The 24,714-nt window shown below is 39.4% G+C and overlaps 3 protein-coding genes across 3 annotated transcripts; 2 read left to right on the plus strand and 1 right to left on the minus strand.

The window, feature by feature from the left end:
* The first annotated feature begins 1,468 nt into the window (after nucleotides 1–1,468).
* LOC149140418 (ATP-dependent DNA helicase pfh1-like) lies at nucleotides 1,469–4,793 on the plus strand. Its single transcript, XM_089450978.1, has 3 exons — nucleotides 1,469–1,605; nucleotides 2,004–2,401; nucleotides 3,886–4,793. The coding sequence occupies exons 1-3, from the start codon at nucleotides 1,469–1,471 to the stop codon at nucleotides 4,791–4,793; spliced, it is 1,443 nt and encodes a 480-aa protein (XP_089307104.1).
* Nucleotides 4,794–5,682: 889 nt separating this feature from the next.
* Nucleotides 5,683–6,919, plus strand: LOC149140419 (chaperone protein dnaJ 8, chloroplastic-like). Its single transcript, XM_089449917.1, has 3 exons — nucleotides 5,683–6,308; nucleotides 6,548–6,616; nucleotides 6,732–6,919. Exons 1-3 carry the CDS (start codon nucleotides 6,114–6,116, stop codon nucleotides 6,900–6,902), a joined length of 435 nt encoding a protein of 144 aa, XP_089306043.1. The 5' UTR covers nucleotides 5,683–6,113; the 3' UTR covers nucleotides 6,903–6,919.
* Nucleotides 6,920–13,141: 6,222 nt separating this feature from the next.
* On the minus strand, nucleotides 13,142–16,783 carry LOC149140420 (uncharacterized). Its single transcript, XM_089450979.1, has 3 exons — nucleotides 15,891–16,783; nucleotides 15,160–15,779; nucleotides 13,142–14,508 (listed from the first exon to the last, which is right to left on the minus strand). The coding sequence occupies exons 1-3, from the start codon at nucleotides 16,781–16,783 to the stop codon at nucleotides 13,142–13,144; spliced, it is 2,880 nt and encodes a 959-aa protein (XP_089307105.1).
* Nucleotides 16,784–24,714: the final 7,931 nt, after the last annotated feature.

The following is a 24,714-nucleotide window of genomic DNA, read 5'->3' on the forward strand; positions in this document are numbered from 1 at the left end:
AAACAAAAAAAATTTGAAGAAGAAGGGAACGAAATATTTTTAGTCTTGTTTCTCTCCTCTCAATGATAGATGTTGAAATAACATATGATTTCATAGCATTCCTAATTGCATGTTTTCCCTTCTACCTAATCTACCTACCTTCACCGATGTTGAACTACAAAAAAAAATAAATCTATGTTCAAAATATAATGTTTTAATTTCACAATGGATGTGCACCCAATAAAATGAGATACCAAACATGCACTACTTGTTTATGAAAACTAACAACTATTACTTGTACTTGTTTAGATATGCCACCAAACAATCAAATTGCAGCCAAAAACAAGCGGCGGCGTATTCTTTATGCACAACAAAAGGATCAAATAAATGCACGATGACGACTACTTTATGAACACCACAACAACCCTACTACTTCCTCTACATCCCTTCCCACCTCAAATGCCCCCCCACCTATACAAACCAACCCACCACACGTTCATCATATCCAATATAACCCTCCTCTTAATGAAGAACACCGTCGCTTTCGAGAAAGGATTGATGGAATTTCTACCTTGCATGTTTGCACAACATGCAAGGAAGCATACCCAGGAATGAAAACAAAGCTCTTCCACGGTAGACTCTCTTGTTCTCGTTGTGCATCATCTAAATCTACCAATCATTTTTCTGAACTAAACAACATGGACCCTGGAGAACAACCCTGTGTCCTTCACCAATTAACACAAGTTGAAGAAATGCTCATCGCACGTGTCAACCCCATTCTACAAGTCACTCATTCCCGTGGTGGTCAATATAAATATAGTGGCCATACAATTAGCTTCCCTCAAGATATCACCAGTATTGCCAAATAATTACCCCGACTACTCTCTGACTTAGACATCCTCATTGTGAAAAGGCAAAATCCATCTGAAAAGGCCTACGAATTCTACATTTGCAAATCACGTGTCCTTGCAGCTCTTGAATACAAAATAAAATATGACCCTTACTACCGTGATGTTCAATTGAATTCATCTCAATTTCTACGCTGCCAGATCTCCCTACAAACATTTCTTCTCTTCTCCACAGTGTAACCACCTCCTCTTTTGAACCCTAGCAAACCACTACTGATTCCACTTATAATCCTGATGTCATGCTACCTCCATTAGAAATCCAACCCTCTTCTTTCGTTCAAGCCCTCCCAAATTCATGTACTGAACGTGACCACATTTGTAACTATTTGCACTCGACCCATTCAAGTTCAACAAGCTCTATCGATTGGCCTCCAATATCTCCAACTGCTATAAATGAATACAACACCATCGGCCTCCTTGCCATGGCATTCCCCACACTCTTCCCTACAGGCATCGCAATGATCATGCAACCAAGACTTACAAAAGTTGAAATGCATGAATATGCTTTGCACTTGCTGCACTACCATGATAACCGCTTTGGCCAACACCCAAGATTCCGCTACTATCTTTATAACATTCTAATGCGCCATCGTAGCCAAGCAACAGCCAGTGTTTTCGTGAAGAAGTACATTGAGAACAACTTGCCAACAACGGTATCAGACCTACGCCAGTGTCTTCATGACTCTCCGGATTCAAGATTGCCAGAGCAAATAATGAGGTTTGGGTCAGCGCTACGAGGAACACGGTCTTTCTGGAACAAACGCCGATCTGAGCTGACTGACATGATCACGCAAATAGGAAGCCCAACATTCTTCTTCACTCTCAGTGCAGCTGATACTAAATGGCATGACTTGCACACAATCATGCCCACCAGTGTTCCTTCCACTTCAGTCAACCCCTTCCAATGGAAAATCCAAAACATAATTAAAAACCCACATCTAACAGCCCAATATATGCATTGTAGATTTACAATTTTCCTTGAAGAAATCCTTCAAAAAGGCCTCCATGCAACCGACTACTGGTGCAGGTATTATTTAATATACATATCCCTCTACATTAATTTTATACATTGCATATACATGTATTAACTAAATGTACCCTTCATGTTATATTCAGATACGAATGGCAACACAGAGGATCCGCACACATTCATGGCTTCCTCTGGCTACAAAATGCACCAGACATGGACACACTTGATTGGGACAATGCATTAGAAGTTGCTAATGCACAGAAATATTTCGACCACTACGTAACTGCTTGGAATCCACGTCAGGAAGAACACCGAACTATTCCGCTTCACCAGTCAACAATTCATAACCCGTGTCTCCTTGACACAGCAGCAATATTCGCGTCCAATCAATTTGAAGACTACACAGAGCTTTTCAACTGCGTTCAACGTCATACAAAGTGTCATGAATCTTCTTGTCTTCGTAAGAAAGACAATGTGCTTAGCTGCCGATATGGAGTACCGTGGGAATTGAAGTCCACTTCTTCACTTTTCATTGATGATAAGGGTCATAAAACCTATGTCCCTGCTCGCAATGATGAAAGATTGAATATTCACAACGCCGATCTACTCTCTATTTGGAGAGCAAATGTTGATTGCCAACCAGTCCTTTCTCGCCATGCTGTATTGAAATATATTTCAAAGTATGCAACAAAAGCGGAGACAAGATCTGAGAGCTACCGTCAAATGCTATCGCGACTATCACAAAGTGCCCTTCCAGAAGCACCTACTAGTGGTGTCATCCGAAAACTCCTTATAGAAACCATTGTAGGTAGAGACATTGGTGCACAAGAGATATGCCATATGTTACAAAAGCTACCTCTCTCTCTTTGTAGCCGTACATTCCGTTCTTTGAATGTCAACAGGGCTGTTTTCAAACGTGTTTCGCAAGATACTGAAAATCCTGGTTCGACACCAAACTTTATCGTTGCATATATGAACAGGCCTGCCTCACTAGAACCACTGCCCCTCCTTGAAGCTGCTCGCTCGTGGTCATATTCTGCCCAGTGGAGAAGAAACCACTGGAAACACATATTCCCCCCAATGATTGTACATGTCTTGCCCCATTACAATGTCATTCCTTCCTCTACTAATCCTTCTTATGCCACCTTCTGTTGGAGTGAATTACTCTTGTATTTCCCCTTCCGAACACTCCCTGATGATATTGGTTCAACTGATGTAGAAATTATTGCACACTGGGAACAAAAAAAGGTGCATATACACCATGGCATGCCCATCGCGAACCAAAAAACCCACAAAGCCCACCTACTGAAGATCAACCTACCCCACACACCCCCCCTGATTCCATGCAGATGAATGAATGGCAAATCCTCTCTCAACTACACCCAGGTTACAATATTGCAATTGATGACCTCGACATGATTGGCTACCGCGACTTTGATGTCAACCACAATTGGTCACAAAATACTGTCCCTCCCCCCTTGCAAGAAACTGCTATCAATTTCATTGAATTCAACCGCTCACCCATTCAAAACCAACATCATTCATTTTCCAACCTTCCCCATGATCATACATTATCCCCTAGCCAAAGCATAGCTTTCACCGCTGTTTTTACACACTTCAAAACCCCTTCACCAAAATCCCCACGGAAGATCATCGTACAAGGAACAGCTGGCACAGGAAAATCCCATTTGATTAAATGCCTGCACCAAGCATTTGTGGAAAACTCGCCAGCCAACAAAAACCCTTTATTGTTACTTGCACCAACCGGCGTTGCAGCTTTCAACATAAATGCCCTCACAATTCACTCTGCCCTTCATATCCCTATCCAAACAATGCATCCTCTCGAAGGCCAGCCGCTCCTACACCTACAAGAGCAACTCCGTCATGTAGAATACATCCTCATTGACTAAATGAGCTTCATCGGTCCAAAAATGCTTTCTTGCATTGACGATCGTCTAAGATAGGCATTCCCTCTTCATCGGAATACACCATTTGGTAATCACTCAATTATCCTTGTCGGAGATTTAGGCCAACTACCAGCTGTAAAAGACATTCCTTTATATGCTGGGACATCGCGTGGCACTGCACTTTGGCGCAGCTTCGACATATTCATAACAATTTCAACCGTTTTCCGTCAACAAGGCGCTAGCTCGTCCCAGGTTGCTTTCCGGAAAATACTTGCAAATCTTAGGAATGGAATATCTACACTTGAAGATTGGCAACATCTAATGTCAAGAACAAGTTCATCTCTTACACATGAAGAGAAATGCACATTCGACGAGTCCATGCACCTATTCGCAACAAACAACGCAGTTGTCTTGCATAATAAAAAAATGCTCAAACAATTGAACATCCCAGTAGCACTTTGCTCTGCGGAACAACAAAGGCAGAAAACTCCTACTACAACAGAAGATGAGCACCTACCTGCAAAGGTGCTCTTATGCAGTGAACAAAAAGTTATGCTCACCAGCAACTTATGGGTACATGCAGGCCTTGTCAATGGCGCGCTTGGGAAGGTCATCTCAATATTTTATTCAATTGACTCAAAACCCCCAGCATTACCATCCTTTGTGGTTGTTGACTTTCGACAATACAGAGGAACACCGTGGGACATTTCACACCCAACATACGTACCCATTCCTCCCATCAGAAGGGGTGCACGCCGTCAGATACCACTTCAAATGGCATGGGCTTTAACGATACACAAGTCACAAGGAATGACATTAGACAAAGCAACAATGGACATCGGCACTAGAGAATGCCAAGGGCTAACATTCACTGCAATTTCAAGGGTGCGGTCACTAGCAGACATACACATCAATCCAGCATTCCCATTCTCCCGCATTGCACAAATGCACAAGAATCCATATCTTAAGCGTAGAGAGCAAGAGGAATCATTCCTTGCATCAAAATCTATCCAGGATAATCCAATTTAGCCAATCATACAACCTGTCTTCCAGAATTACCCACATGGTAAACACCACTCACTACATAACGAAGTTTCACATAGATTTCTTGCTTTTACATTTAATTTCATATGGTTTTATACTCATTTGGAATCGTTTAATTTATTTCGAATATTCAAACAAAATCGTCAAACATATTCATTGTCACTTACAGTGTTTCCTTTTTGGATGGCAACAGGTATGAATACATGCTACCTACGAAGGTTGTACGAGTGTTGCGAAGAAATTCAGCAACAAGAACTTACATTACAAGATATGCAGACAAGGATCCTGCCACAACAATCAATGCCACTTTACCGTTTGCGCCCAGCCATTCAATTGTTAAAGAAAATAAGGAACATACTTAAGATAACAATTCACATCCATGAAAGGGATGCACATAGGCAGATGCGCCATCAATTGCAGGAACAGCTCGCACAATATGGCACCACAATAAACACTAACTGGTGTTGCCGATGCCATGGCCCATCATGCATATATGATTAGTGGCTCATTCTCAATTACATCTCTAGATAATAGAATGCTTTCATTGTACATATGTTTAGAAGCCAACGAATACTTTCATTGTATATATGTTTAGTTATATCTGGCATGTTTAGTTATATCTTAATAGAACTGTTCTCTGTTGTATGAACAAAAAGTATTCAATTACGTGGTCCACTGCTCTTTGTTTTGGGTTTTATGAATCAACCAACAACATTTTTTATAAAGAAAAACGTTTCTCACTTTAGATAGGTCGATGTTTACAACAACCTATTGAAAAAGTAATAAGGGCATTTATCCAAATGCAGTAAGAATGAATGGAATATAAAATCATTCATTACAGCCACCATAATAAAGAAATAATCTAAACCTTGGTGTCCAAAATCACAATCCTAAAATAATCTGATAGCCAGCACAGCCATACTTCATAAGATAGTATGGCCAAGGTCTACTAAATTTAAGGCATCCACAACACGGTGCATTTTCTGTTCTCTGAATGGTTAAGCAGGTAGTTGAGATGAGTTGTTTTCCAATTGAAAGCAGTATACCCCACAACAGGGGTTCACGTACTTGATAGAACAGTTCTCTGTGGTATGAACAAAGAATAATCGAGTACATGGTCCACTGCTCTGTGTTTTTCGTTGGTTAAATGCTCTGTGTTTTGCAATAAGAGAGAGCAGGTTGGGCTCTAGAGCCCAAATGGCAAGATTCCTTCTACATTAAACAACAAAAACATGTCAGCATTTTAGCCTTTCATCACATTCACATACTTCACTTTTATATCATTTGCATGTTCAGCTTTGGAAGATGCTCCAGACACTCACAATGGGTTGCACACTGCTATTAATCTGTATTCTATTACAAATGGGAGGCAGGAGGAATGTAACTGTGATGGCCTCTGTTGCTTTTCCTGGGATGAAAGAGCAGTATGAGACGCTGAGATTGAGCCCTGGGGCTTCTGAAAAAGATGTGAAGAGAGCCTACCGTCGCCTTGCGTTGCAGGTATGCAAGTATCCATTTGAAGCTATGTCTCTTACTTTCAAGATCAGATATTTTCAATAAATCTTCCATTTCTGAAGCAAATAGAAAAAGAGATATAGGTTTGAAATAGAAATTAAAAATGTCAGACTTCACACATTCTTGAGAATTTTTAAGAAAATTTGTCTGGCAATATCCCTGGTCATATATAATGTCAGAAAACATTAATATTGCACTCATATGTTGATATAATCTGCTTACAGTATCATCCGGATGTTTGCAAAGGAGATGTGCGTGGGGTTCAATTTCACAAGATCAATCAGGCTTATGAGGTAAATTGCCTGCCTAAGAGTAATCTTTATCTATATGCATTTTCATTCTGTAATATGGGACTCTTATGCAGGCCCGCGGTTTTTTGATTGTTGTTACTTTTGTGATAATGAGCAGACGTTAATGTCCAGTTTAGCAAAGGCAAAGCAGCAAAGCTATTCTACTGATTACTCTGTCGAGGGCATGATGGGAATCAATAACGATTATTGGGACGAGTGGGAAGAATGGATGGGATGGGAAGGAGCTGGAACCCTTGATTATTCCTCTCATATTAACATTTATGCCTGATGAAATTTTATCATAGACTGTGTAGGTGTCTATTGTCCAGCCTTGCAAACAATTATGGCCTCTCCATTACCGATCCTATGTTGACTGTTATGGGCTATCTATAAAGAACCTGCTATTGGCAGAAAAACAACTGTTTTAGAAAGCCCATAAAGCTTCTTCATTCATCTCCTGGAAATACAATATGTTCTTCTAACTGTATAGTTGATTTTATTTATCTTCCGTTGGTTTCCATAACACAAAGGGCTTACTGATCCAGATGAAGCAACAGCTTTCTGAGTTGTCTCTGTTTTAGTGAGTCATTTGATTTGGTCATGGGTCTTGATTATTAGACTACCTGTACATATGTTCTGTTCATTTATACTCTCAACTACTTGTACATACCTGCGGGATATCTCTCTGGACCATGTGATTATTATGGGGATCTGCTCTTCATTAAAGAGCTCCTAACTATTCTTCCTACAATTTGTAATGACATTCATTTAATGGAAACCATTATTTTGATTAAGAGATCTTTGATCATTGAGATGAAATGTTGTCGTTTCATTACATAATGCAAAATTTCTACATATTTGATCCTTGAGACATAATGAAACCGTTTCATTCCATAATGAAATTTTCTATTGTATATCATCCTGAACAAGGCATTATTCTTGGCTGTAACTATAGGCAATCCCTGCCTGTATTTGCAGGATTCAAATGTTGTTAAGTTTTACCATTAATGTTAATTTTATATGTTTCATCTGGGACTGAGATATATTCAATCAATTAGTTTTGAGTATTTTCTTTCTAGATTGTTACCGTGACAAATCTAGGGTAATCCCTGACAAATTATGCTTGGGGCTATAATTGTGGAGCCATTGAGTGCAGAATTGATGCGTAGATCATGTAGCAAGAGAGATCTGAACTGTGGCTACAGGATCTACGCATCAATTCTGCACTCAATGGCTCCTGAGAGTGGCCAACAATGGGGTGGCACTAAAACTACTTATGTGATAGATACGGAAGAAGAAACTCATCACAATTTTGAAAGTATTCATATTTTCCATTTAAAATGTAAATTCTTTTGATTCCTTTTTCAAGAAAACAATGGGAATTTATAGATTGTGTTTCTTTGTTTACATTAATGATAAAAGATCCAGACGAAATTCCCTGAAGGCTTGTTCTTTTTTAGGGTTTGAGTGAAAAATGTCGCTGCGTATGTATCCTACTTATGGAAAAGGGTATAAACAGTTTTGGGGCAGCAAAGATTGCTCCAGAGAAAATTCCAAGAAACTGAAATCATTTTAATTGAATTTGAAATTGTAGAAACCTTGAACCCCTTTCTTGGTTTGAAATCAAAGTTGAAGATGATTGGTGTGAGTAGAAGGAAAACGAGTGTATGGGAGTATGGGAGTGTAGAAGGAAAAATATCTGGAGACACAGATTATGTGAGGAAGCAAAACACAAAGATGGTCTAAAACTATTGTTAGAATTGGATATCAAAGAAACCTGTTAACCTATTGCGAATGAGTGATGCATAAGTAGTGTTATGTGGGGGCAATTGGTGTGTGACCAATGTTCTGTGTGAACTGGCGATCATTGGGAGTTGTTATCTGGAGACACAGATTAGCGTATAACTGAAAATTTTGGTTGAGACTATTTCCATTTTTGGAAAGCCAAATTGTAAAATTCCCTTTAAAGGAAGGATGTGTAGGGATTGCAGAAATTTCCAGAATCAAATTCTTGATGTAAATTTTTAAAAATTCACCTTATATTAAAGGTTTCTAATTTTTTTCAGAGCGCTCTTTCTTCTTTTTAAACCCCTTAAAGGTGGGGTGGGGATGTAAGATATATATTTTATTTGTAGAAATTCAGACAAGTATATAGAACAGTTAAAATATTTGCACTGTTTTGCCTCTTAAAATGCTTGAAAATGAAAGTTTGAATTGTATCTTGGACAGAGCATAGATTAATAAGTGCTAAAAGCTTGCTTTGAGGGCCAGAGAAATACATATTGTTTTGAATGGTGGGTTTGCCAAAATGGAATCTAAAACCACTATATTTGAGCACTTAAGTATGTAAAACAAAATACTTTGAAAAATACAATACATGAATTTAAAATCGGTTTCAAAATTTTAATAATGTTAATGTTTTAGTTCTACTGTCAACCAGTGATGTAAGTGATTTGTTTTAACATTTGCAAATCACAAAATTCTCCACTTTTCATTTACCATGTACAACGTTGTAATTTACTTTTTATTTAAAAAAAAATCGTGCTGCCAATAATCTATTGAACCTATTGAGCTTTAAGTATGAACGCGTTCTACACTTACTATATTTATATGAATGGTTTGGTTTTGGTTTTGTTCTTCTAATATCAAATGTACTGGTACAGGATGGTCAACGTGGTTATTGCCTTCGTCACTACTTAACTTTATATATGCTTGACTATCTATAGAACTTTCTTCCTTTCACTATTCCTATCGGCCTCTCTTTGTACCTTTTGGGACAATTGCTAGTTACAAAGTGTTTGAATATTTGTTCCCTTTATTTTTTTAAATGAATTTATTTTATAATGAATATGTTGTGATAATGGATATGGTGTTTTTGGAGAAGTTTGGTAATTATTGTTAGTGAGATTTTATTTTTTTTTAAATTGTAATAGTGAATTATTTAAAAATGTTACTTGTGTATTTTTTTATAAATATAAATTAAATAAAAAATTATATTATTAAATTAAATGGTATTTAGAAATCTTATCTTTACAATTTATAAATGTTTCTCTAATTAATTATTAGAGTGTATTATATATATGATAGTATAGAATATTTAGGAAGCATTTCATATGACATGGTTAGTCATAAAATATTATGAAGTGAGTTTTCTTGAGGTTGGAATATTTGAATACAAAAAGACAATAATTCCAAAGTAAAAAAGATGTCTAATGAAATATATGACTAGTGATTAAGCATTGTAAAGTGAAGTTTATTGGAGTTGGAAAATTTAAATATAAAAAGGACAATAATTCTAAAGTATCAAAAGATGAATAATGAAGCATTATGAAATGAGTCTTTTAATACAAGAAGGACAATAATTCCAAAGAACAAAATAATGTTTGAACGAATCCATATAAGTAGAAGACAAAACAAACGAACTATAATTATTACTATATTTCACTTTTAGAAAGATACATTCATTTAAGTCTTTCCTTATTTGTTTGCTACCACTATTTAAGTAGAAGGCAAAACAAACAAACTATAATTATTACTATATTTCACTTTTAGAAATATACATTCATTTAAGCTTTTCCTTATTTGTTTGCTACCACTATTAAATACAACATCATGATTTGTAGGATGGCACATTAGAGAGAGAGAGAGATTTTCCTTATTTGTTTGCTACCACTATTTAAGTAGAAGGCAAAACAAACAAACTATAATTATTACTATATTTCACTTTTAGAAATATACATACAACATCATGATTTGTAGGATGGCACATTATATATATATATATATAGAGAGAGAGAGAGAGAGAGAGAGAGAGAGAGAGAGAGAGAGAGAGTCTCTTTTCGAAATTAAAATTACAATAGTTTTTAAATTTCAATGGTTCCCATTTATGTAGAGATAGTTCATCCATGTATTAATTTGGACTTAAAGCCTACTCTTCCACCGTTGGTCCGCTTTTCTTATAGTGGAAGATAGTGGCAAGAACAAGACCAATATGTATTGGTGTACTCTCTTTTTTATGATCCATTGAATTTTGTAGCTTACAAACATACAAAAAAAAATATACTAAGTAGTATTATAGCCAACAAAACCTTCAAACTTAACTTTAAAACTCCTTTAAAATATAGTGAAACTAAAATTCATATATAAAAGTGACTCTTTTTCCTCCTTTTTTTTATTTTTTTGTTTATGAAAATTATATTTATTTTTGAGATGTGGTACATAGATTAATATCAATACCCAAAGCTAAATATTGAACTTACAAATATAAAATATCAATCAAATATTTTCTTTTTTGTGAAGTTAAGTTTTTCATATAAAATTTAAAAAATACAGATCTAAATAGTCATAGCATGCTCTAGTTTTCCGTTAGGAAAACCGAAGTAGTGGAAAAACATCAATCTCTTAACTCGTAGAACTTGGCATACAAATTTTAAACCAACGTATACATAAGGTGTTGTCCAAAAACTGATGAGATATAGCCATCTAATGTACTCAAACTAACAAACTAAAGATAAAGGAAAAAACAAGTGAACTAGGATAAAATCATAGAGGATAAGTGGAGTCAGATGATTCCACCTCATTGGGTTCCATGCCTTGTTTTTTTTGTGTAAATCAGCATTTTTATATTAATTCATAGAATACATAAGATACAAAATGGTCTGCACGCACAGACTAAAGAGAAGCTTCCTTGCCCATTTACAACGATTATGAGCCGCTAAAACTCTATCTGACGACCCCAAGGCAAACCACGCAGGGTAGCACAAAGAAGGGCTAGAGACTACAAAACATTGTGCCCTCTTCAGCGGTACATGGATAGAAAGAAAGAAGGAGAGCCAGAGGGACATCCTATAACCTAAGCGACTAGTCACCTTGAGACCAGAGACAAAACATGTCAAAACAAGAAGTGCAAACTGAAACTGAAAAGCCATTACAGCTTAAGGATAACATAATCTTTGGTTGGAGCATCCGGGTTGGCCGGAGCAGTCGATTTCCCAGGCTTGGGAGTGCGCTGAGTGGTCTGTTTCCCCTGACTGGTACCTGTAGCTTCCTCCGAGACCTCCCCCGCAGCTGAGGGATCCTGACGAATGGAGTGCCTAAGGAGACTGATTAGGACACTCATTTTCTGTGAGAGAGTGCCGACTTCTTGAACCAGGGCGCTGAGATTGAAATCTAATGCGTCCAGTTTCGTCGTGTGCTCTGTAGAAATTAGGGAGATAGCTTGATGAGCTTGATTGATGTATTCCCCCTGCATGCTTATCGCCTTGGCTAACATAGTTTTCATCCTCCACATCTCAGCCTGAGTGCACACAAATTGAGTGGCCCGAGTGGTCGCAGTTCCCGGATCTTGAATCCATTCCACTTCCTTCTCCAAATCCTGCTCCTCCAGATGCTCTTCCTCCTCTGCGACAATCGCTTCTAGCTCTTCTATCTTGCGCTTTTCTTTGAGGGAGGTCTGGGTTTCATAGGAGTCTCGTGCTTTCTGAAGGTCTCTGTTAGCTGAGACATTTCGGCTACCCTCATGAGCCATACTGCTATTGCGGAGCACAGAAACCTTGAGACTACTAAAATCACAATTGTTGCTATGTTGCATGCCGTGGGAAAGCAGAGTGTCGCACTCCTGGTGGGAGGCCTTAGTTATAGTAGATGGGAACCTTGTTTGGCCTGAGGCTTCCCTTTGTCGTCGGATAAGCGCATATCCTGCCATAATAACTGCTGCTCCAATTCCCACATTCCTGTTCATGATACGAATCCTTATTATTAACTCTGCCACGCTTGAGCCAATTTGTGGATTGCCAAGTGTCTTCCTTTGTGATTTGCTGCCGGCGTTGCTCATATTTTTTGTTGGATGTGCTCCTTGGTTCTAGCACTTTGTCCTTGTGTATTAATTCCCACTTCTTCTTTTGTACTTCCTGGGTCTGCCGCCCACTTCTCCTTCTGTCCCTCCGATTGGTTGTCTTCATTCACCTGTTAAGGGGAAATCCTTCGAACCTTGTGCCACTTCTTCCGTTAACTTATGTCTTGCCTCGATAGAAGTGTGCACCTGTTCCGAAGTTCGGTGCATGTGACCTCATGCCAACATGTGTCCAGGTAGGCTGAGGGATTATCGATTCCGTAGTTGGCCAAATGATCTACCACTACATTCGCCTTTCTTCTCACTGCATGAAGGATTATCCCGTCCAGGCATGATAGGTGATCCGCGATGAGTTCTGTAACCTTGGCAAGCCTCCAATGCTTCGTGACCTTACTCGGTTTGGCTCCTGTATACATTCTTCTTGCTGTCGTGATCGCCAGTTGAGAATCCCCTTCCACCACGGTGGCTCCAGCTTTCAGTCGCCTGAGAATTCTCAATCCTTGCTCTAGCGCTGCAAATTCCATTTCGTTATTAGTCCCTTCACCCAGCGATTGACTATATATATGTTGAATTTCTCCTTTGTTGTCTCTAAGAACACCGCCAATGCCTGCAGGCCCCAGATTTCCCCTAGAGGCCCCGTCAAAGTTGAGTTTGAGGAAGCCTGTAGGTGGAGGAATCTAGGTATTCACGTTGGTACTTTGTTGTTGTCGATGATTTGATGAAAACGTGATGGTTCCCATATCAATATCAAATGCTTTCAGAATCTGTAAGTCCGAGATTGAGATGTTCTTGTCCTGTTCTACTTTCCCTTTGGAGAGAATTGTTTGTTTAATGTTTTGCAGAATTGTATCTTTTGTAAAGTTTATGCTTCTGGTTTCATTTTGGAATACTCGCCTATTTCTTTCTTTCCAAACCGTCCATGCTATAAACCCTGGGATAAGTTTCCAAATTGAATTAACCATTTGGGTATTGGAGAAATTACCTCTCCAATTCTCTATGGTTTCTTGAATTGAATTCCTTACCCTATCCGTTCTCTTAAGAATGGTTTCCATCCAGTTCCAGAGGTTGTCTGCCCATTCACAAGTATTGAGGAGGTGATTCATGGTTTCCTCCTCAATTCCACACATGGGGCAACGAGATGGGCCTATGAACCCTTTTTTCCTAAGGTTCTCCCATGTAAGCATTCTTCGGTGCATCAGGAGCCAGAGGAAAGTTTTAATCTTCGGCCATAGTTGAGCGTCCCACACTTTGCTGTGCCAATTGACTTTTTCTTCATGCTCAGTACCTTCTATATAGATTCTTGCTTCTTTGAGTGTGAAGTTTCCCCCCTCAAGCTTACCCCAGTGTAATTGGTCAGTCTCCCATGCTCTCCTTATCCTTCTTTTGGCCAGCTCTGTTCTCAGCTCCCTTAAACTGTTGTTTTCTTCTTCCAAAGGTTCTGTCTCACTGAATATCCACATTCTCCATGCTTGGTCATTTTCATTAAGTTTCCAGTAATGGTTCACTGTTGTTCTCCCTAGCTCCTGGTTTCTTCTTTGGATATCTAAGAATTCAAGGCTTTCCAGCTTAGGGAGTTGTTGCCATGCATCTTCCCAGAAAAGGGCAGTCTTTCCATCTCGAATTTCCCAAAAACTCTGCTCCTGAATTATATGCCGGTTAGTTCTCGCCAGGTTCCAAATTGGAGAGCCCTCTATAGTTTCTTGCATTCGGATTAAATTCTGCAGTGTGTGATTGTGAGCATACTTCTCTTTCCAATGTTTGGCCCATGGTAAGTTGGGTTCCTTTAGCCACCTCCACCATAATTTTGCTCCACAGGCACAGTTAACTGTGAATGGGTCCTGCAGATTCAGCCCTCCCAGATGTTTGGGTTTGCAAAGCTTATCCCATGCCATTAGAGACCATTTCTGTTTCCCTGAATTACCCGACCAGAGAAAAGCCCTTTGGATGACCCTCATCTTCTGAAGAACCCCTTTAGGTGCCGGGAGAATGGAAAGCATGTAATGCGGAATGGCTTGGAGGACAGCTTTGGTGAGGACAAGGCGACCTGCCAAGTTAAGGGTTCTGTGTGTCCAATGATGACATCTTTTTTCTAGGTTGGCTAAAAAAATTTCCCAGTGAAATTTCTGCCAGGGCTTGTCAGTCAATGGTATGCCGAGGTATCTTGAGGGGAGGTTGCATCTTTTGAAACCTAGGATGATTGAGATATTTTTCTGTACAACTAGGTGCATATTGAAAAAGAAAATAGAGGATTTTGTCAGATTGAACTCCATACCTGAGGCTTTGCTGAAGTGATTGTGAATACTTCTGTATCCTATAGCTTCTTTGACCGAAGAAGTGCCATGCAACATTGTGTCATCTACAAACTTTTGATGTGTTGTTGCAGGGCTAGTGGGCAAGGGTTGGAGTCCTTCAATGATTCCTTCCTCTTTTTCTCTTCTGATTAGTCTGCTTAAACCTTCCATTAAAATCACAAAAAGGAAGGGGGATAAGGGATCCCCTTGCCTCAAACCTCGCGAAGGAGTGAACTGGGCTATTGGGGCTCCATTAACCAATATTGAAAATCTTGTGGATTTGACCAAGGCTAGGATCCAGATTATCCATTGTTTAGCAAAACCAAAGGCTTCTAAAATAGCTTTTAAATAGTGCCAGTTTACCTTATCATAGGCCTTTGATAGGTCTAACTGCATCATCATACCTGCTTTCTTCTGCGTTTGAAGAGTGTGAATCATCTCTTGTGCTAGTAAGATATTGTCCAAAATCTGTCTCCCCTCTACATAGCCTGATTTCTCTTCCGAAATAATACCTGGAAGAATTGGTTTCATTCGATTGGCAATGACTTTAGAAATAATCTTGTACAAGACATTGCATAGCGCAATTGGACGAAACTTCGACGGAGTGTTAGCTTCCTCCTCCTTTGGAATAAGGGCAAGGAATGTAGAGTTGAGGGATTTGAGGATTGAAGAGGAGCGTCGGGAGTCCTCCACTACTTCCCATACCTCTATCTTGACTATCTCCCAACAAGCTTTGTAAAAGTCGATGGTAAATCCATCTGGCCCAGGTGCTTTACCATTTGGCATATCTTTTACGGCCTCTTCCACCTCTTCCAAGGTGATTTCTCGATTTAAAGCTATGTTTTGCTCCTCCGTGATGAGCTTGGGGATGGAAGTTAGAAGTTCCTCAATGGCCTCCTCTCTGTCGATCTCCAGTTCCCGAGCAATCCGGCTGAAGTGGGTTATAAGAAGGCTTGAGATTTCCTGATGAGTCTGTACAGAGGTTCCCTGATCATCTTTAAGGCTTAGAATTTTGTTAGCCCCTCTGTGGTCAATGGCAGATCTATGAAAAAATTTTGTGTTCTGTTCGCCTTCCTTAAGCCATTGAATTCAGGACTTTTGCTTCCAAAGTGTTTCCTCCTGTTGGCATCGTAACTGCCAGTCCTGCATTAGCTTTTGTTCTCTGTTCATAGTCTCTTGGTCTATGTTACCTTGGATCCATCCCTCGTGAATTTGTTCCATTTGCTCCTCCAGTTTCTTTTTTTCCTTAAATATATTGCCAAAGACTTCATGATTCCAGACTTTGATTCTGGCTTTGATGTGTTTAAGCTTAGCCTGTAGAAGATACATTTTGGTTCCCCTTATGCCTAACGGTTCTTTCCACCATTGCTCAATTTTCTGAATGAACTCGGGATGTGTGAGCCAAAACTTTTCAAATCTGAAAGGTTTATTTCTGGGTGTGCCTTGGATTGTCGCAGTCATTGTTATGGGCCAATGGTCCGACCCTCCACTGGGAAGAATGTCCGATTCTACAGTGATCCCTTCCAGGAGAATAGATTCTGTTACTAAAAATCTGTCCAGATGAGAGGCTATTTGCCTTTCACCCCCCCTTTTGTTGTTCCACGTGAAAGCGCCACTCTTGGGGAAGACATCTACCAGTTTGGCCGATCTAATGAAGTCTATGAAAGCTTCAGAGTCCCTGTTGAGCATTCTAATACCTCCTCTCTTTTCCGTGAGCGAAGTGATCATATTGAAATCACCTCCAAAGATCGCTTTTGCTTGAGGATATCTTAGCTTTAAGTTGGATAGAGTTCTTAGTAATAGTAGTTTGGCCTCTAGTTTCTGAGGGCCATAGACATTGGTGCATAGATATGTTTCCGAATTCCCTACTATTTGGACTTCTATTGATATGTAAGATTTGGCAGCTTCAGAGGAAATGAGCTGGATGACCTGTGGATTCCACATAATGGCCATGCCTCCCTCCCATCCATTGCTTGCAGTTTCTAAATATTCCATACTTTTACCCAGTTTTTTGCTGATATTGACCATCGTGTTGCTTGAACATTTAGTTTCTTGCACAAACACTAGGTCATATTGTCTCTCATGAAGGAGTTAAGGTAGACCCTAACAAAATTAAAGCCATTAAGGAATGGAAAATCCCCACATCCATAAAGCATCTACGAGGATTTCTCGGGTTGACAGGGTATTATCGCAAGTTTGTTAAGAATTATGGGAGAATAGTAGCACCTCTAACAACATTATTGAATAAAGATGCATTTTCATGGACTCCGGAAGCAACAAAGGCCTTTGAACATCTTAAGGAGGCAATGTGCCAAGCACCGGTCTTAGCTAAACCGGACTTCAGAAAAACCTTTATTGTGGAATGTAATGCTTCAGGAAATGGAATTGGTGTTGTTCTAATGCAAGATGAAAGACCCATTGCTTTTGAAAGTCATCCAATCAAGGGAAAGTTTTTAAGCAAAGCTATTTATGAGAAGGAAATGTTGGCAATACTCCATGCACTTAAGAAATGGCGACCCTACCTAATGGGAAGACACTTCAAGGTAAAAACGGATCATGATAGCCTTAAATACTTTCTAGAACAAAGATTATCCTCTGAAGAGCAACAAAATTGGGTCACAAAGATGTTGGGTTATGACTTTGAAATCATCTACAAAAAAGGGAAGCAAAATGTGGTGGCAGATGCACTCTCAAGAAAGGATGAGGATGTGGAAGCATTGTTATGCACCATTTCTATTATCCAACCAGATTGGATAAACGAAGCAAGGGAGGAATGGAAGATTGACGAAGAAGTGTGGGCACTTATTCGAAAGTTACAACAAGATTCCAGTACATCTGATACATTTAGCTAGCAAAATGATTCATTATGGTACAAAGATCGCTTATACCTCTATAAGAATTCCCAGCTAAAACAAAAGATTCTTATGGAATTACACACTTCTCCCTTAGGAGGGCACTCAGGATTTTTAAAAACTTACCACAGGGTTAATAAGGAATTTTTTTGGGATGGCCTTAAATCAGATATTCAAAAGTTTGTGGTGGAATGTTTGGTTTGCCAACAAAATAAAGTTGAAACAATTAAGACATCGGGTCTATTACAACCTTTATCCATTCCAAGCCAACGTTGGGAGGAGGTTTCAATGGATTTTATCACAGGTTTACCCAAGTCTGAGGGAAAGAGTGTCATCATGGTGGTAGTTGACAGAATTACCAAGTATGCACACTTTTGTGCATTATCACATCCATTTAAATCCAATACAGTTTCTACTGCATTTATGGAAACAATTCAAAAGCTACATGGAAACCCAAAGATTATTGTAAGTCACAGAGATCCCATTTTCACTGGAAATTTTTGGACAGAATTATTTTCTTGTCTTGGTACTCAGTTAGCTCATAGCTCATCTTATCATCCTCAATCTGATGGGCAAACTGAGATAGTAAACAAATGTTTGGAAGGATATATTCGTTGCTTTGTTTCTGATAAACAGACACAATGGGTCAAATGGTTGCCTCTGGCTGAATGGTGGTATAACACTTCCTTCCATATAGCAACAAAAATGACCCCATTTATGGCACTTTATGGGTATCAACCACCATCCATCACATCATATTTAAGAGAAAATTCTAAGGTTCAGGCAGTGGAACATCACATCGAACATCAACAACAAGTCCTCCAACTCTTAAAGGATAACCTCGTGTTGGCACAGAATAGAATGAAACAACAGGCAGATCAACATCGCAGTGAAAGAAGTTTTGATGTAGGTGATTGGGTATTCCTACAGCTACAACCATATAAGCAAATGTCCCTCAAGCAAGCTAAGAAGGATAATAAATTATCACCAAAGTATTATTGTCCGTACAAGGTGTTGCAAAAGATTGGTACTATGGCATACAAATTGGAGCTTCCTACAGCTTCTCGATTGCACCCAGTTTTCCATGTTTCATGTTTAAAGAAGGTTATAGGCGACAAGCTCCTAGTTCAAACAATATTGCCAGAACTTGACGAGGAAGGAAAAATTATATTGGAATCGGAAGCAATCACAGAAACAAGAACTCGACAGCTATGAAATCGATCAATTTCGGAGTATCTTATCAAGTGGAAGGACTTATCCGCTGAATATTCCACATGGGAGGATGAGAATTTTATGCAGAAGTATCCAGAACTACTCAAGCGTTGAGGACAACACTTTTTTGAAGGAGAGGGGCATGTTGGGTCCCTATAATACTAGTGATTACCCCATTACTATTGTAGTTATACCCCTTATTAATATTGTTGTGCCCCTATTGCCCCCATATTGTTATTACTGTGCCCCATAGAATCCCTCTATTGTTATTTTTGTGGCTTTATATTATTATTATTAGGTCAGCTGGGTTATATTGTGACTCCTTAGACTCCTATATATAGAAAGGAGGTTTTGTCATTTGAATCATCCGAGAATTGTTCATTTATGTAATGTAAAGGAGGTTTCCCCCTCGAAGAGGCTGAATTCTAAGGCGTTGATCTATCTTTTCTATCTTTTCTTGAGCTGGTTTCATAACACTATGTCTGGTTGTTCCTTTTGGACCTTCTTTTTTTAAAAACAATGTTTTTTTGGCTATTTAGCCCTCTAGCATTCCATGAAAGAACTTTAATTTTAAACAAAGTCTAGGAGGTTAGTGAGAACGCCTCAAGGGCTTTCATCTTACCTGAATTTAAGAGCATCTGTCCCAGTTCTTGTAATGCTTCATTGTTAGTCCTTCTTCCTCTTTTTCCCGATGCTTGGAGTTGTTGGAGGTTTGATGCAGTCCCTGCATTCGTACCCCTAGTCCTTTTGTTGTTCCCGATAACTTTCTCTGCAACTCCAACTATGCATGTTGCCTTGCTATGAATATGCCATTGATTCTGTTTACCTCCTCTTCTGATATGTGTTCCATTCCTTTCTTTTTCCAGTCTTCTACCATATTTGGTAGATCCATACCTTCTTGCTCTAGCATGTCGCTTAATTCCATATCTTCGAGCCCAATTTCGTTGGTAAACATCTCCGAATCTTCTTCTGCCCCCTCCATTGTTCCTTGAACCTGAGGGGTAATATTTGAAGGTTTCGCCACCGGTTCTTTCATTTCTGGTGTTGTTGTGGGTCTGCTTATTTTCATTGCTTCTTGCTCTTTATTGTTGTCCTCTGACTCCGTTTCTGTTTCTAACACCTCAAATGCATTGCTTGTATTTCCATGTGAAGTGCTTGCTTTAGTCTGTCGTTTTTTATTTGCTCTTTGTTTGGCATTCGGTCGTGTAAAGGCTTCTTTGTTCTTATCTCCTTTGTTTTCCTTGTTTTCCCCTACCATTTTGTTCATTGGGCATTCTCTGATCAAATGTCCATGCTCATGACATTTTCTGCAACGGAACAGGATTTGCTCATAGTCTATGGCTTGGAAATATACTTCGTCTCTGTATTCCAACCATAGGCCCTCATGTAATGCTCCTGAAACGTCCATCTCTACACAGATTCTAGCGCAAGAGGTATATCTTTTTTGTAACGTCGCTTCTGAGGCCTTGATGAAGGTTCCTAACTTGTTGCCTATTTGTTCCAGTGCTGCATGTCCCCAATAGTCAATCGGAAGAGAGAAAAGGTGAATCCATACTGGTACCTGTTTGAAGGTTTCCTTTTCCGGTGCGAAGTTGGGTTTCCATGGCCTCATGTAAAGACCTGCTGAGGCAAAGAAATACGGCCCTCCATCAAATATTCGATCCTTGTCTTCTAGATTGGAGAAAACTACTGTAAAGAAACCCTTGGCTCCTAAGTGTAGCCTTACATCTCCTTTGGGTTTCCATTGTTGCTTTATCCACATGCACAGTGCTCGCTCTGTTGGCCAGAACCCCATGAACCTGCAGATCACTGCATGTTCAACCATGTGGTCACGGTACGCTTGAAGTTCCGGGTCAGAAATTATTACCCTTAGGGTTTCTGTGGCTTTGGGCTTGCACGGACCCTGGATTTTTTCCCAGTGGTTGCTGACGTTGTTCCTCCCTGTTCCTCCTTGTCTTGTTTTAGATCCTCCTCCTCTACCGTTGCTTGTTCCTTCTCCGGCTTGTTTCCTTGTGAAATCTGTGCTTGGGAAGGATTCTTGTTGTCTCTGTCCGCTATGATTTTGCTTTCAGCCTTTTTTTTTTTCTGTTTCTTGGTATTTTTACCCTCATTATTTCTCTTCCCCTTGCTGGTTAGATTCTCCTGACCTGACTTCTCATACCCTAATATCTGCACCCCGTCCTGTGTTGTCTTCTCCTTGTTCATCATTATCTGTTTGTATGATGGGGTCCCAATGGACCCCGCGTTTTCCATCTGTCGGGTCAGAGTTTGCCCCCTTCTACGAAGCTCTGCCGCTCTGGCTCTGTTCTGCTCCAGAGTAAGTACTTAGGCTATAGTTGAAACCGTTACCTTCAAACCCTAGTTCAGAGAGCTTTGATCGCCCACCCCATCCATTCTTCTAAGATTCAAAAGGTGAGCGGGCTTGGCCCAGGTAAGATTTTTCTCGCGACTAGTCAACGCCCTTGCTCAGGTTTGAGCACAAGACCTCACCGTCTTTACGAGTCCGAATTTACCAACCAGTCGCCTCTATCGACCTTGGGTTCCATGCCTTGGTAACTAGAGCTCCCTGGATCATTAGTTGGATACCAAAGTGGGCTTTAATCCTTTCCATTCTATAGTGTAGGTTGTTCATTTAAAGGTGTAGGTCATCCACCTTGAGCAAGATCTCATATGTAACATCTATTTTCGTTCGATATCACCTTCCCATGAAGGATTTTATTTTCCAATTCAAATATATTTATGCAAGTATTTATTTTTCCTCCCTCAAGGGTTACCAATGTCCAAGTTCCATCATCCAAGGAACTATACAGGATGACTACCCCTAAGTTGGTGGAGCTAAAATTGTAGCTAAAGGAGATGTTAGACAAGGGATACATAAGGCCAAGTGTGTCCCAATGGGGAGCACCTGTATTGTTTATAAAGAAGAAGGATGGAACCCTTATATTATGCATTGATTACACGAAATTAAACAAGGTGACCATAAAGAACATGTACACATTGCCAAGGATTGATGAGATCTTTGATCAATTGAGAGAAGCAATAGTGCTCTCCAAGATTGACTTGAGGTTAGGATGTCATCAAGTAAGAATCAAGGAGGAGGACATTCATAAGACTGATTTCGAGACGAGATATGGGAACTATGAGTTTGTAGTGGTACCCTTTGGGCTTACTAATTCCCCTGCCACGTTCATGTGCTTAATAAACATTGTGTTTCACCCTAATTTGGACAAGTTTTTCATTGTGTTTATTGAAGGCATATTAGTGTACTCAAAGACAAAAGAAGAGCATGAAAATAATCTGGATGCAGTGCTATGTTTGCTGAGGGAATGGAAGCTCTATGCAAAAGTCAACAAGGGTAACTTTTTCCAATCACAGATACACTATTTGGGGTATATTGTCTCTAAGGAAGGGATATAAGTGGATCCAAAAAAGATCAAAGGCATAATGGAGTGTCTGACACCAAAGAATGTGAATGAGGTTATATCATTCATGGGATTGGCAGGTTATTACAGGAGATTTATAAAAAAAACCTCCAAGATAGGGCATCCTATCACATCCTTGTAGAGAAAAGGAAAGAAACTTGATTGGAAAGCTCATTGTACAATAAGTTTTGAGTAGCTGAAGTAATTTCTCACAAATGCACTAGTGTTGAGGATTATAAATCCTGACAAGGATTTTGTGGTGTGCACAGATTCCTACAAGGAAGGGCTTGGTGGAGTCTTGATGCAGGAAGGGAAGGTAGTATGTTATGAGTAAAGGAAATTAAATGAGCATGAGGTGAATTATGTGACTCATGATCTAGATTTGGTTGTCATCATTCATGCATTAAATATGTGGAGGCATTACCTCCTTGGCATAAAATTTACACTTATGACAAACCATAGTGGGATCAAGTATTTGTTTGAGCAACCCAAATTGAACGCAATATAGGCTAGATGGCTAGCCATACTTAGCAAATTTGAATTTGAGATTAAGTACATAAAAGGCAAGGAAAATAAGGTTTCTGATGCACTTAGTAGGAGGATTCAAGTGAATCACTTGGTAACTATAAGCTCTTACAAAATGGACCTAGTAGAAAGGGTGAAGAATGCAGGACAACATGATGAAAATCATCAGAAAATGAAAGAAAAGTTGCTACAAAATGGTGGGGATGAGGAATATCACCTCACTAAGGATGACCTAATTAGGTTCAAAAACACAATTTATGTGCCAAACACTGATGAATTGAAAAGGATTATGATGAAAGAGTTCCTATCAATCCGTATGCATGCCATTCAGGGCACCAAAAGACCCTTAACGACCATTAATTTTTCTTACTATTGGCCAGAAGTGGTTGATTTTGTGGCTAAATGCATGGAATCTCATCAAGTGAAGGTGCATCCAGCAGAATTATTACAACCTATTCCTATTTCAGAGTGGAAATGGGAGGTAATTTCTATGGATTTTATCTCAAGTTTTCCTAGAACATCCAAGCAACATGACGCAATCATGGTATTTATTGACAGATTGAGCAAGGTAGATCATTTTGTGGTGGTCAAATCCACTAATTTTGCCAATGAGGTGGCATAAATCTTCATAAAAGAGATTGTGAGACTACATGGTGTTCCCAAGAAAATCATTTCAGATCAGGATGTTAAGTTCACTTAAAGGTTTTGGAAGGGAATAATCGTAGGTTTGGGGACCAAATTGTAATTTAGTACAACATATCATCCACAAGCGGATGGGAAAATAGAGAGGATAAATAGAATCCTCAAGGATATGTTGAGGATGTATGCGATGCATCAGCCCAAGAAGTGGGAGGAGTACCTACCACTTGTAGAGTTTGCATACAATAATGGATACCAAGAATCCATAAATATGAGTCCATTTGAGGCATTGTATGGGAGGAGTTGCAATACTCCTATCAACTGGAGTGATCCAGTGAATAGGGTCCTTGTTGGGCCTAATATGCTCAAGGAAATGGAGAAGCAAATTCAGATCATCAAGCAGAATTTGAAAGTGGCACAAGATAGGAAGAAAATCTATGCAGACCAACATAGGGTGCATAAAGAGTTCCAAGTTGGGGAACATGTTTATTTGAGGATCAAACCCAAGAAGAGTTCCTTAAAGATTGGGTCATGTGCCAAGTTGGAACCATGGTATTGTGGGCCTTTTGAGATCCTTGAAAGGATTGGACCAGTGGTTTATAGGTTGGTCTTACCTCCATCAGTTAAATTTCATTATGTTTTCCATGTTTCTTTGCTTAAAAGATATGTATAGGATTCTAATCATGTGATTGATTGGTCTATGCTACATGTGGAACCAGAGGGAGAGTTCCAGCCAAAGCCATTATGCATTATAGACCAGAGGAGTCTCATGCTCCAAAATCGATCCATAGAGCAAGTCAAAGTGCAGTGGAGGCACTTTGGGCTAAAGGAAGCCACTTGGGAAATGGTTGACTCCATGAGAATAGCATATCCATTTTTGTTTATTGGTTGAAGCAAATGTATATATGTTGTAAATAATGTATAGAGGTGTACATATAAATCTCCATAAAGCAATATGTGTTTTTATTTTGTTTCTTGTGCTGCATATGAGCAGAAGAACACTGAGGGTGGTGTTCCCTCAGGGGAGTGGGGGGGTTATGACAACCCTAACTCAGGTTTTCCTCATGAAAATGCAATGTAAATATTTTTACAAAATATATTAAAATGGGTTGAGTCAAAGGGACACAAATTCTAGCGCTGAGGAGGTTTCTTTCTTGGGATATGTAAAGTTTCCTTATGCATGGAATCTAAACCCTTATTACAGTCATTAAAGGTTGGTTTGTGTGTGTTTTTAATGGACTAATTTCTGAATTAATAGGACTGATAAAGAGAAGGATGAGGACCATGTTGTCTTGAAAGAAATTGCAAG

This window comes from Pinus tabuliformis, chromosome X (genome assembly GCF_031772625.1).
Source record: "Pinus tabuliformis cultivar Carrire ecotype Pingquan chromosome X, CPIR1, whole genome shotgun sequence".
NCBI classification, from domain to species: domain Eukaryota; kingdom Viridiplantae; phylum Streptophyta; class Pinopsida; order Pinales; family Pinaceae; genus Pinus; species Pinus tabuliformis.